Consider the following 13,588-nt stretch of genomic DNA (forward strand, 5'->3'; position numbering starts at 1 on the left):
TGTCAAATAAAAAACGTTTCGGGTTGGTCGAACGTCCCGAGCACAGCAGGACAATGAAAAAGTAAAGCTGACAAAGTGTAGACCACACTGTGAAAATTTCAAGTAAATCAGATGATGATGACTCTTACTAAACATGTGAAGTTTGGGGCTGATTGGATCATTTATATTTTAATATGTTCAAGCCCTCAAAAATGTGATTCATTCGGGGGAATAAAAAAAAAAAATTAAACTATGAATAAAAGTTCATATAAAGGCTGCAGTGAGGAGGGACCCCACTGTTGGTAGCTGCCTGAAGAGGTGCCTCTCTCACTTCTCCTGTTTTCCTTTGGTCTGTGTGCCTCTGTGCTATAATAATAATAATAATACTGGTTAAATAGGTGTTTTCATAAATCATATCTTCTTCTTGTCTGTCATAATTACTGCAATTTTCATACACTGCTCCAACTGCATGTTTACCTCGCCACCAAAGAGTGGCAGGGGAGAAAACAAGTTCAGCCATCATTGATTCGGTGATTAACTAGTATCTCCTGGAGTTCTGCATTTGCCGCTATCTTGTACTCGACGATCGATTTTATTTTAGTTCCACAAAAGATGGCGGACCGAACGCCTGGTGGCTCTCAAAAAGCTAGCGCTAAGGTGAATTTACCGTTTGTTCTTGCATTAGCTAGGTCTTTTCTGTAGTAATGAACACTATGTAAATAACAGCATGTCTGGACAGCCTTAACTTTTTAAATATTTGTAGCTTGCGGGAGGAAAGAGTTACGAGTCTGCGCAACGGTGTTAGCTAACTATCAACGCGCTAAAGCTAGCATGAACACTCCGGCCACACTGGCTAATGTAGTTAAGCTAAGCTAACGATAACCAGGAATAGTGAGGGCAGTTGACCCAGAAAGGAATATTGTTCGCACTGCTAACCATTTGATACCGACATAGCTAGTCTTTAGAGCAAAGTTTAGTTGATATATGTCTGAATTAAGAAATAGTAAGCTTTAGATTTGGCGACTTGGGCCTAACAGTATCTCAGCCTTCGCTCCCTGCAATAGTCATTCGGCGCTTAATGCATTCAGTCGGTGGCGCTGCAGCAATACCTGCTTGCTAGGCCTCTGGGTAATTTTGCTCACTTTTAGCAACTCCCTGGTTTCCGGCTGCAGCAAAGTATAATATATGCAGTAAGTACAATTTACAGAATGACCATCAAAGGTTGGATTAATGATCGCAAACTACGAATGGACACAACACACTTTACAGTGTGGTGTGTGTGGCTACGTTCCGGTGACGAACCCCCGCTTAGCAGGCTGTCAACATACTACAGTAACTGCCGCGTTTAACTAACCAGCTAAGAGATGATTAACACTGTCGGGAGCAGCAAGTTAGTGATCTCTGTGATGGCTTGACTGCGCACCCAAATTTAGAGTTGCATCACGTGACCCCGAAATACCTGTTGAAAGCCAACCCGTGCTTTGTTTACATCAACAGGCGCTGCTTGAGAGCAAACTGAAGTCTTTCAGCATTGGAAAAATGGCAGTGGCGAAGAGGACCCTAAGCAAGAAGGAACAAGATGAAATAAAGAAAAAAGTAAGTAAGAGTGTTGTCTATTAGGGCTTTTTCCATGTAGGATTGGAAGGAGGATTGCAGGATTGGAAAAAAGGTACCCCCCTTAGTTAATATGCTTAGTTTCTTTCAAGCCCTGGATGTCTGCAGGATCGTGATTATGTTATTTGATCCCATAGACACTAAACAATTGAGCCAAGAGATCCTTACATGAGTGTTAAACACAACTCCATTCTTCATTAGATGCCAAAAAAAAAGGTCTGTCTTAAGTCAGTTTTTAGTTTCTGACTCTGAGAAAATGGGAAGAACAGTTAAATTTCCAAAAGTGTATCTCTCAGCTCTCACTTTACCCAAATGACATGCATTTAGGCTGGTCTATGAAAATGTCTCCTCTTGACAACTAATGTAACATTTTTTCATTTCCATTTACCAAGCCCCTTCCCTAAAACTGTTTTGAATCCCCCTGGGCAACTCTGCCTCCCATTTTGAACACCTCTGGTCTATATTATCTGTAGTAACTGGGTACACATCTTGAAAAGAAGGTTCTTTGTACTGTGATGAATGTATTTATTCACTTTCACACTGGTTTCCCTGTTCAGGAGGATGAGCGAGCGGCAGCAGAGATTTATGAGGAGTTTCTTGCTGCTTTTGAAGGAGGAGGAGACGGCAAAGTCAAGGCCTTTGTCCGTGGTGGTATTGCAAATGCAACAAAAGGTAATTTTTTTATTTTATTTTCATTGTGTTTTCCAAATGGATTGAATGTCATGTAAGGGCACAAGCACAGTTCACAACGTGCTAGGACTGCACAATTAATCAAAATATTATCGTAATTGCAGCATGGCCAGGTGCATTATCCAAATCACAAAAGCTGTGTAACAAAACAGCATTATAATGAAGTGCTGCAGAGATGCCACACAAATTTTGTTCTCCAACGTAGGACAACATGTTTTTTTGGTACGGACTAAAACAAATGTCACATCATCGTGATTTTAATCATTCTTTGCAGCGAAATTGGAAATTATGATGCAGATATTGTCATTCTTAGTAATTGTGACTCAAATCACAATCACAGTAACTATCAGAATAATCAGATTTTTTTTAATCATGTCCTGTAACCTTACAAAACCCATGACTTGAAAAAGTGAAATGCTAATGTAATTGCACTGTAGTTGAAACACATTCTTTCTCTTTTCAGAGGAGGCAGCTGCTGATGACAAGAGAGGAAAGTTATACAAGCCCAAGTCGCGTTTTGAGACCCAAACAAAAAGCTTCTTGCCATTGGAAACTCCGCCTCAGTTTTTAGCATTAGACAAAAGACATGTAAGTACTGTTGCTGTCAACTAGTAGCCTTTCTTGCTACTTTGTTTTTACTGTGCCGCTAATATTTCCATATCTGTATTTTAGTCTTTGAAGAAAAGTAATGAAAAGGAAAAGAAGAAGAGCAACTTGGAGCTTTTCAAAGAAGAACTTAAACAGTAAGTTTCAACACTTAGATCTTTTATTGTTTAAGGTGGTGAAAACTAGTGGCTCCCAGGTGTTAGGATGTGAAATTGTGCGGTTCTGAAAGTATGAAACTTGTAACGCTTAATTGCACTGCATTCTGTTTCCTGCAGAATACAGGAGGAAAGGGATGAAAGACACAAGATGAAAGGGCGCGTTAGTCGTTTTGAACCTCTCTCGGGTGGGGACGGAAGACGTTCATGTAAGTGTCTTTAAGATGCATGACTGTGCTCTACTAATGTACTACTAACATGGCCTGAAATGGCCCTGTCCTGCACGCCTTACTCCACTCCCCCCACACCCTTTGTCCACTTGTGCCCTGAAACAAAATTTATACTGCTTTTCTGCTTCTTTTAGCGGATGGTTCTTCAAGAAGAAACCGTCCGTCCAGTGGTAATTTTGACTTAATATAGTGGCCGTGACTTTCTTCATCTTGCTAAGAAAATATGTTGTTCTGTCAGACAGCAGTAGGAAATTCTTCTCTCTTTTCTGTCTCTGCAGTTTTGGACGATTGTGCGCCAGGTTCCCATGATGTTGGAGACCCATCCACCACTAACTTGTATCTCGGAAACATCAATCCACAGGTAATCCAAACATTTATGACACGAAAGCCCTGGATGACACAGCTTAAGTAAATAGGAGGACCTGATTTGAGCCTGTATTTCTGCTATTGGCAGACTCTAATAGGGTATTTACACCTGGTATTAATATGTCCCTTGGTAATTTGATCACAAATGGACAGCTCTAAGTCACATCACAAGTGTAGAAGAAAGGCAGTAATGTCAGAGAAAGTAGATGTGTGTCACAGATTAGTTATAAAATCCCAGCATACCTTGGAGCGTCTCTCATCTGCTTTTCACAGCCACAAAATGTTTTTACAAGTAAAGAAAGAACTTAATGTATTGTGTTTGGTAAAGTATTTACCATAAGGCATGAATAATTAAGTAATCATCTTAGCTGCTTCACTTCTTTGCTCTGTATGCAGATAAACATGTTTGTAAAAAATGTTTTAACTGGTGGCCCTACAGTAGTAACCAGCATGCTGGGACAAATGACCACAATGGACCTCATGCAAGAACATTTTCATATTATTATCTCTTAAGTTTGACTTATTGTTGTAGGAAGGGCTTGTATGAACATGCCACATCAGTTTCAGCAAATGCTCTTAACTTCAAATATCCTATGTAAATGATCCCTTTGTGCATATTTAAGTGCATGTGCCTGGACTTGTAAATTAGAATAATTGATGTCCCAGTAATATCATATATGGCTTCCTGCCCCATATTTCAGGAGGTTTTCTTTCATGAAAATCGCATAAGAGCAAAAAGAACTTCATGAGTTCAGAGTTTGATGCTGCTGATGTCCTCTGCTTGTGATTGGATCACCCAGGATTCATGTTACTATCAGGATAAACTCCAAATGGAAATGTGCTGTTAAGGCCCTTAATTTCATTTGGCTAAGCGCTGCAGGTATTTACCCAATGGCCATTTAAGAAGCAATAATTTTGCCATGTTTTCTCAATGAATGTTTTTGTTCTTTTATAGATGAATGAGGAGATGTTGTGTCAAGAGTTTGGCCGCTATGGCCCACTGGCCAGTGTGAAGATCATGTGGCCAAGGACAGACGAGGAGAGGGCTCGGGAGAGGAACTGTGGCTTTGTGGCTTTCATGAACAGGAGGGATGCTGAGCGAGCACTCAAGAATCTAAATGGTACAAACTAAAGCTGTATTTCTTTGTTAGATAAATAAGTTATGAACTTGTGTTCCTTCCAGTTACTATAAATATGTATTTGTTTTACTCACATTACAGGAAAGATGATAATGAACTTTGAGATGAAATTAGGATGGGGCAAAGGTGTGCCCATTCCACCCCACCCCATCTACATCCCTCCTTCCATGATGGAGCACACACTCCCACCACCTCCCTCCGGCCTACCTTTCAACGCACAGCCCCGGGAGAGGCTAAAGAACCCCAATGCTCCCCTGCTTCCTCCACCTAAAAACAAGGAGGAGTTTGAGAAGGTAACTCAGCATGTCAGCCTAGGATTTTCTCATGGGTTATGGCAGTGTTTTGTTAATGCAGCTGGTAAGATGTTAGCCTTAGTGATGAGCAGTCAGTGCAGGGTTTAATCCAAGTTTCTGTAAGTGATAGCTTTTGTCTAGTTGACTGAATTTAACTAGTTTTGTGTGGGTATAATGAAATGTTAAGTTGTGGAAAATGCTCAGTGTTACAGAGAGGTTAATGAATACAGTCTCAGGGCTGTTTGGCCTTTAGTAAAACTGACAGCAGTAAAGGAAAGTTGTTGTCTATTTGCACTTTTTAAATGCATTTTTTATATATTTTCACCTGTTGCCTTTTAACAATACTCACATTCTATGTTTATTATCTGATGTGACTTCATATACAGACTCTGTCGCAAGCCATAGTCAAAGTGGTTATCCCAACAGAAAGGTACATGTTTTTCTTTTTTTAAATTGGTGTACAAACTTAGAAAAAAAACATCCCATAATGAAGCTAAAAGTTTGATCGGTTGATCACTGCATGCTACAGGGGGCTGGTCAGTATGGGTGAGCAATGGTTGAGGCTGTTGTACATCATATAAGTAGATAGATTAATACTGACTGAGTTTGTTTTGCTCTTTCTTTCACACTCCACCATCACTCATGTTTCCTTTAAATACGTAGCAAAAACATCATTATAGAGCTTATTTAATGTGCTGTTTAGAGCCAAACACCATGACTTTAGTCCATCACAGCTCCACTCCATACATCAACATTTAATTGTGTTGTTTTTCTACTTACTCTGCCACATATAGCCTGCTGATTCTAGCTCTGTAGCTGTGAAATCCTGTTCTCTAAACATTGCTCACTCACACCGTCTACCCCCTTGGCCTCTGTCACTCTGTTATCGGGAGCTCAGTAAATCTGGCCCCTGCCAACAAATCTAAACCTGCCAGTATTAGTTTCTATATGACCTTTGACATTGGCCTTGGTGAGCAGCACAAGTTGAACTGTCTGCAGCAGCGAGGGACCTGAAAAGCCTCATGGGATGGATTGGGAAAGTATACTGAATTTTACCCCGCCATTGGTACGATCGGCTCCAATACAAGTAAATGTGATCTGTGTTGTCAAATGAAAGACATCCTTTGTCTTGTTGGACACTTTAGGCTAATTGTATGCAGCCTGCACCATGTATCTCCCCAAAAAATGTCACAGAAGAACTTTAGTGATCCCATTTGCACTGTATTCAGCCATTACCACCAGTAGATAACATGTTGTAGCTCATTTAGGCCAACAATCCTATACTGCTTTGGTGTTCTTCCTCACTTCACATTGATCAAGAGATGAGTGGGAATTGAAAGGCACTGTATTGACAGACATTTCAGTTAATACAGTGTCTTTGTCAATGTCTTCGCTCCTACTTTCCCCAAGTTCTTCAGGTTCACTTTTCTGAAATTTGAATCTAGGAAGATTTCAAAGAAAGGGTCCAGGCAGTGCAATGTAATTAAAGCCTGTACTTGCAACAATTTATGGCACATTTTTTAGAAATTCTACTGTTACCCGAATTGTTAGTCTTTTAAATTTCTTAATTAATATGAACTGTTTACTGTAAGATCATCAGTTGTCATTTTAAGTTTTGATTTTTGGCAGCATTTATGCATTAATGTTCAGAGGCATAGTCACAGTTACATTTAATTTATGCCTGGTCCCATGACACTCTTTACAGTTGTTTGTGTTTCAAGATCTGTCTGATTTCATCCTTAACAGTACATTATTAATAAATAGATAATATTGTGTATCTTTTGCTGAGTTAAAGATACATATTCTGCCAGGTACACTTTAGCAAGTGTTACCATGGTAATGCACTATGAAGTTACAGCCTTCTGTATGCAACAGCTGCAGTTTTCCCTGATAATGTGTTCTGGAAAAACATGCATCATGTCTGATGGACAACTGTTGTGAGTGTGACATCACCATGCATAAATTAAAATACCAGACAGGCCTTTTTTTTGTAGTGGTCAAGGGTCCGGCCAGTCTGAATCCGTTTGCTTTAACTGTGTTTTTCTTGTAGGAATTTGCTCTCTCTCATCCACCGAATGATCGAGTTTGTGGTGCGTGAAGGCCCAATGTTTGAAGCCATGATCATGAACAGAGAAATCAACAATCCCATGTACAGGTCAGTGTAACTGCATAGCAGAAATATTACCTTTTATCATCCGAGGAGTAGTAGTTTTTGTTAAGTTATGTGTATGCTGATATGCTCATGTTTGTGTTTTTTTTCTTCCAGGTTTTTATTTGAGAACCAGAGCCCAGCACATGTATACTACCGGTGGAAGCTCTACTCCATACTACAGGTTTGATTTCTATCTTTTGAGCACAAATGTAACACAGAATTTCAGTGTCCAGGCCACGAAGAAACACAATGGGCCTCATGCATGAATTATTTGTGATATGATCTTAAAATGTATGTGGTAACAATTGTCAGCTAAGGTTTCATGAATCTGAAAAAGGATTTTTGAATTCTTCTCATACAGCTCTGTTTAAGTCCAAATTTAAGACAAAAATAAGGAAACATTCCTGCATGAGGCCTGTTGTTCTGGGATCACAGTCCAGTAGATTTTGATTTGACGTTAACAGTAAATTATTCCTCACGCAGGGTGAAGCACCAGGCAAATGGCGAACAGATGATTTTAGAATGTTTAAGAATGGCTCTTTGTGGCGTCCCCCGCCTTTAAATCCATACCTCCATGGTCCTTATGATGATGGTGATGAAGAGGAAGAAGAGGAGGAGGGCAGCAAGAAAGGCTGCTTGAAAGAAGAGTAAGACTTTTTCCTCTTGAACTTTGGCATAGATTCAGTTGTATAGCGATATCATCTCATGATTCATCCAACTATGTTAAAATGCCCTGCTGTTCCATGGATTTATTTATGTCCTTCATCTCTGCAGAGAGCGGGACAAACTCGAAGAGATGCTGCGTGGTTTGACTCCCAGGAGGGGAGACATAGCAGAGGCCATGTTGTTTTGTCTCAGCCATGCTGAAGCAGCTGAAGAGATTGTGGAGTGCATCACAGAGTCTCTCTCCATCCTTAAGACCCCTCTCCCCAAGAAGGCAAGATCCTCTGCTAAGAAAAGACCACTAACTTCCATAAATATCTAATTCTATCAGAAAGTTTTAAGATCTATTAATGTTTTCTCTTTTGCTTTTTAGATTGCACGGTTATATCTAGTTTCTGACGTGCTGTACAACTCTTCTGCCAAAGTAACCAATGCGTCTTACTACAGAAAATAGTAAGTTTTTATTCTCTTGTACTATATTACACTGCACTATCAATTTAAGATGGGTATTCCCAAGTCACTACTTCTGCTCTCTTCTCAACAGTTTTGAGGCAAAGCTCTGCCAGATTTTCTCAGACCTCAATGCAACATACAAAGCGATACAGGGCCACCTTCAGAGTGAGAACTTTAAGGTACCAAATGTCCAAATCGAACATTCAGAATAATTTAGACAATCAGTTTGTCACCCACAGTGTCACTAAACCATCCTTGTCTTGTGCCCTTATTTGTGGCAGCAACGAGTTATGTCATGTTTCCGGGCCTGGGAGGACTGGGCAGTGTATCCAGACCCGTTCCTCATAAAGTTACAGAACATCTTCCTGGGTCTGGTAAATCTGTCCGCAGAGAAAGAGCCCACTGCCCTCATTGTGGAGGTAAATGATGTAACAAAACTTGACCATCCTCAAAACTCTCTTATAGTAACATTGCTCTCATGAGTTACTGAAGTCCTAGCTTAACTTCATTTTGCGCTGTCTTTGTCTCAGGGTGAGCCAGCAGAGGACATTGATGGGGCTCCAATAGGCGAGTATGTAGACGGCACTCCACTGGAGGATGTGGACGGGGTGCCGATTGATGCAGGGCCCATTGATGGGGCTCCTATTGATGGAGCCCCCCTGGATGACCTTGATGGGGTTCCTATCAAGCCCATGGAAGAAGACATAGATGGAATACCTTGTGAGTGCTGCAGACTCTAACAAAGGAGGTTTTATTAGTTGGTTAATGATGATCTCAGCTGTTCTGCTGTGTGCAGTTCTTCTACTGTGACTTAATTTATTGCAATTTTTCTGTTTTTTTTAGTGGATCAGTCCAAGGAGGCAACTTTTAAGGTAGCGCCCTCGAAATGGGAAGCAGTGGACGAGTCAGAGTTAGAAGCTCAAGGTGAGACCTTTAAGTGGCATCAGTCTCATAAGTTTTCAGTATGTAAATTGTCTGGGTTTGGACATTGAGAACCAACTCCAAATGAGAATTAGTGGCAAATTGAGAAATTTTAATTTAGGTTTTGCTTATCAATTCCTGCACAAATTTTACTCGAAGTGATTTCAAATTAAACCATGTACTGCAAACACCTGCCATATATCAACCTGACTATCTGTCTGTGCCTATAGACATGCAAGTTGAATGCATGCATCTCCTTCTGTCTCCTAATGCATTTGTCTTATTGAGTCGAGCGTTATTCTCAGTTAACCTACACAGCCAATGCTAAGTTGCTTTACTGGCAGGTGAACAGCACAAATTATGTGAGTCTTGTAACAGTTACTCTACAGGAATCAAATATTCTATTGTCACAGTGAAGTAGACTAAGAAAACTCCAAAATATTCAAGAAGCCACCATTGTTAGTTATGTAGTAATAGTGTTTCCACTGCTAACATTTACATGTGGTAAATGACATTTATAGCATTTCAGAATTGGAATAATTAAAATCCAAATAATAACCAACACTAATATTATCTTTATGTCACCAGTTCTGTTGTTGCAGTCTTAGTTTTAGTTATGCTTTCTTTTGTTTGCTTCTCAGCTGTGACGACTTCAAAATGGGAGATGTTTGAGCAGCCAGAAGAAATAAAAAAGTGAGTTTTATGTTGTTATATTTTGAGGGTAATGTTCTGTAAATACATCGGTGCACCTTTTAACCTTTTTAATAACTGTTTCCAATTCTGAAGGGATGATGAGGACAGCGATGATGATGACAGGAGCCCTCGTTCTGACGATAATCAAAGCTACTTCAACCCCATGAGAGATGACTCGGATATTAAAGCCAAACTGTCTGAAATGAATGAGGAGAAACGCACCAAGCTCAGAGAGATAGAGGTAATTGAGTTATCATGAACACACACAAACCATCATTTATGGTGTTTTATATACAAATGACATGTATTGTTTTGACAATTTTCCTTTTATTGTTCACTCAGGTTAAGGTTATGAAGTTCCAGGATGAGCTGGAGTCTGGGAAACGGCCCAAAAAGCCTGGGCAGAGTATTCAGGAGCAAGTGGAGCACTACAGGGACAAACTACTACAAAAGGTATAGAGCCGGACTCTGCAGATTTTACTGAAGATGTTAACAAATACAGGAATTGAAATTCAAACTTGGGGTCATTTATTGTCTTCTTCACTGTAGGAAAAAGAAAAGGAGAAATTTGAACGTGAAAAAGAGAGGGAAAAGAAAGAGAAGGAAAAAGCTGAGGCACGGTTGAAAGACTTGAAGAAGGAAAAGGAGAAGGAGGACACGCCGACCAGGAAAGAGAGGTGAGATCACCAGCTGGCAGGTTGCAGTGTCGTGTCAGGGTCATCCATCAGTAAAGGTGTAGACGGTGTAGTATTTCAGCGTGCTGCATAAAACATGGGGTTTGTTTAATTTCCTATCTGACAGATATTTGTCCCCTTCGGTTGATAGGAAGCGGCGTCACAGTGGCTCGCCCAGCCCCACACGGAGTAGCAGCAGACGAGGCCGGTCGTCGTCACCCCGCTCAGAACGATCAGAGAGATCAGAACGATCCGACCGCTCATACTCTAAAGACACATCTTCCCGCTCCTCCCATAAAGACTCCCCACGATCCAGCAACAAAAAGTCCTCAAAGAGGTAAGAGTATCTGTTCAGTGCTTCTCTTAATGCTGTCTTTTAGTGGCAGGTTGGTTAAAAGGATGGTTTAGATTACTTGAAGTTGGGTCATATGAGTTACGTATTGGTTGTCAGTATACCATCTACAGTAGATGCTTGTCAGCACGCCCCCAGCTTGGTGAAGCAGAGAGGAGTAGTTGCATGGTAGCTAAGCAACATACTGCTGTAGACAGGATCCACAGGGGAGAATATGTTTTAGCCACTCAAAAAAAAAAAAATACGCACCTAAAAAAAGTTCTTAGTCTTGCACTGTATTGTGAATATTTTCACCCCTTTACCTTTGAACATATGCCTTCATCTGTAAATTTCTTGACTTACATGCTAGTACTCCTCTCTTAGGGTGGCTACACGGGTACTTAAAATGTCTTAAATTCACATTAACTAAAAAAGGTCTTTAAAAAGTCTTCTGTACTAGAACAAACATTTTAATTGTAAACATTTATTTATGGAATGCTGTTAACATGGTCTAAATCTGACTCAAAGCCCAAAATGTCTGTCCACATATTTGGCAAATCAGCAAAAGATGAGCTGTAAAAAGTGGGGCAGTCATCAGTTCTGTCCGCAACAGGAAGATGACTAGATTCATTATGACAGCAGACTGTCTGTTGGCTAAATGAAACTGGATGGCATCTCCCTACCTAACTTTTTTTTACTTACTTACTCTTTACATCTTTTTTACTTAAAGTTTTGAGCAGACAATGTATTTACTCAGATGAGTACGCAATTATTTTCATGTTTGAAGTTGTTTTATGCAAAATTTGTCTTAAATTTAATGAAATGGTAGTATTAAAGTCTTAGATTTAACTTGCTGATACATGGAGACACCTTTTCTCTGCGTCTCCAAACTGGGGACACTGACCACCATGTACTGTAGTTATCAGTAAGTACCTCACACAACCTTACTTCAAATGACCCAAACTATCCTTTTTAGTTTACATTGAATCATTTTATGTATTAATTACAGTGGGGTAAGGAGAGTGGGAACATTTAGACATAATTGAAATCTTACATTTGTTTCACCAGATCTCCCTCACCTCGCACACCCAAACGATCCCGGAGGTCGCGCTCCAGGACACCCAAGAAATCCACTAAGAAGTCCCGCTCCAAATCAAGGTCACCTCACCGGTCTCACAAAAAATCAAAGAAGAGCAAACACTGACACGTCTTTTCCTTAAACCTCCAAACCAGCCTATTCTCCTCCCCTCCCTCCCCTTTTCTGCGCCGTGTTGTATAAAAGATTTGACTGACTGATTTGGCAGCTGAAGATCTCTGCCCTGATGTTAATGTATAGACAATGAAGAGTGGGTGGTGTTGCATGGGTTGCCATCTGGTGTATCAAATGGATGGGGCCATCGCTGTTTTATATTGTACAAAAAAATATAATGTGCTTGTGTGTCCTGATTCCCCATCACCTCCCAATGGAATTCATCCATGTGGTAGACCACACCTGTTCAGAGTGTGATGACAATAGTCATATTCATGCTGTCATTTTCTGTTTTTGTAGTTCACATTAAAAAGAATTCCTAATAAACAAGTGTCATTTTTAAATCAAACTGTGGTCATTCAGAAACATTTAATGGAATTATTGGAACTTAAGTGAGATGTAGTAAAATATATACAACTAATCAGTCATAAATTTACATTTAGTGTATTTTGGTAGCAAAATTACTTACAATCATTTACAATTTCACAGAAAGCTGGTTTAAAATTGATCTTCATGCTAACTGAAAAAGCTGTGTGTTTTTGTTTTTTAAGGCAAATTGTGAGTTGGTGAAGGTGCTGTGGCCATGTGATGTCTGTTACTTTACAGTTTGGCCGGTGCCTTCTTTAGCTGATCCCTCAGTTCTAGACCAGCGATGGAGGAGAGGTGCACCTCATCTGGCCCATCAGCAAGGCGTAAAGTCCGCACATATGAATACCTGAGGAAGAATGTGGTAATATTGACATCAGGAAGGAGATGGATTTGATGCATGTTCTCATTTGTGTGGGAAGAAATGGAAACTTACATCTGTGCTAGTGGGACGTCTCCAGACACACCTGCACCTCCATGTACCTGTATAGCACAGTCCACCACCTTACAGGCCATCCTGGCTGCTGCCACTTTGATCATAGCAATCTAGGAAAAACACAAGTAATAAAAGTAGACACACAATGGAGTATTAGATGCTACATTAAGGGGGAAAAAAAGACAGGAGGAAGGTTTTAATTTTGCATTTTGAGAATAATGTCAAACTTTCAGTATTATTGCCAGGCATTAGAAAAAATAAATTTGAGAAGGAAGAATTTATTTTGTATTTGAGAATAAAGCTGAAATACCATTTCAACTTAAACACAGTATGCAAGTTCTGCCGCTAGGGGTCTCTCACTTCAAAACAAAATATGGAGTTTGATTAGAGTTGCAAATTGAAAGCTCTTTCCTTAATTAATCATAATTACAATGACATTTTCATTCATGTTACGCTTAGATACATTCACCTGACTTCCGTCTTCACTCCTTATTCAACATATTCCATGTTTCCCCTGAAGTTAAGGAAACTAGCAGCTAGTAGGAAATGTGCTGTTACCTTGAATAAACTAGGTGTTT

General features: G+C 40.0%; 2 protein-coding genes across 4 annotated transcripts in view; one reads left to right on the forward strand and one right to left on the reverse strand.

Moving 5' to 3' along the window:
• The first annotated feature begins 565 nt into the window (after nucleotides 1-565).
• Nucleotides 566-12,557, forward strand: u2surp (U2 snRNP-associated SURP domain containing). 3 transcript variants are annotated; one of them, XM_084747646.1, is made up of 26 exons: nucleotides 566-636; nucleotides 1,477-1,575; nucleotides 2,151-2,265; nucleotides 2,747-2,871; nucleotides 2,956-3,026; nucleotides 3,165-3,253; nucleotides 3,409-3,444; nucleotides 3,553-3,635; nucleotides 4,596-4,761; nucleotides 4,861-5,072; nucleotides 5,459-5,502; nucleotides 7,123-7,227; nucleotides 7,339-7,405; nucleotides 7,708-7,871; nucleotides 7,999-8,161; nucleotides 8,261-8,340; nucleotides 8,432-8,519; nucleotides 8,622-8,759; nucleotides 8,871-9,060; nucleotides 9,184-9,264; nucleotides 9,903-9,954; nucleotides 10,048-10,195; nucleotides 10,297-10,407; nucleotides 10,504-10,631; nucleotides 10,756-10,965; nucleotides 12,028-12,557. In XM_084747646.1, the coding sequence occupies exons 1-26, from the start codon at nucleotides 592-594 to the stop codon at nucleotides 12,161-12,163; spliced, it is 2,946 nt and encodes a 981-aa protein (XP_084603772.1). In that variant the 5' UTR covers nucleotides 566-591; the 3' UTR covers nucleotides 12,164-12,557. The 3 variants fall into 3 exon arrangements, with proteins under 3 accessions (XP_084603772.1, XP_084603773.1, XP_084603774.1); XM_084747647.1 differs by having other exon boundaries at nucleotides 10,780-10,965; XM_084747648.1 differs by lacking the exon at nucleotides 3,409-3,444.
• Nucleotides 12,558-12,744: 187 nt separating this feature from the next.
• Nucleotides 12,745-13,588, reverse strand: part of acad11 (acyl-CoA dehydrogenase family, member 11) — a 48,331-nt gene continuing 47,487 nt past the window's right edge. Inside the window, exons 19-20 of the mRNA XM_084747650.1 lie at nucleotides 13,011-13,120; nucleotides 12,745-12,923 (exon numbers count right to left, since the gene is read on the reverse strand). Coding sequence (XP_084603776.1) covers nucleotides 12,809-12,923; nucleotides 13,011-13,120 — 225 coding nt within the window. The 3' untranslated portion in view covers nucleotides 12,745-12,808. The remainder of the gene's footprint in view (nucleotides 12,924-13,010; nucleotides 13,121-13,588) is intronic.

Source organism: Lutjanus erythropterus, chromosome 21 (genome assembly GCF_056507025.1).
Source record: "Lutjanus erythropterus isolate fLutEry1 chromosome 21, fLutEry1.hap2, whole genome shotgun sequence".
Classification (NCBI taxonomy): Eukaryota; Metazoa; Chordata; class Actinopteri; order Lutjaniformes; family Lutjanidae; genus Lutjanus; species Lutjanus erythropterus.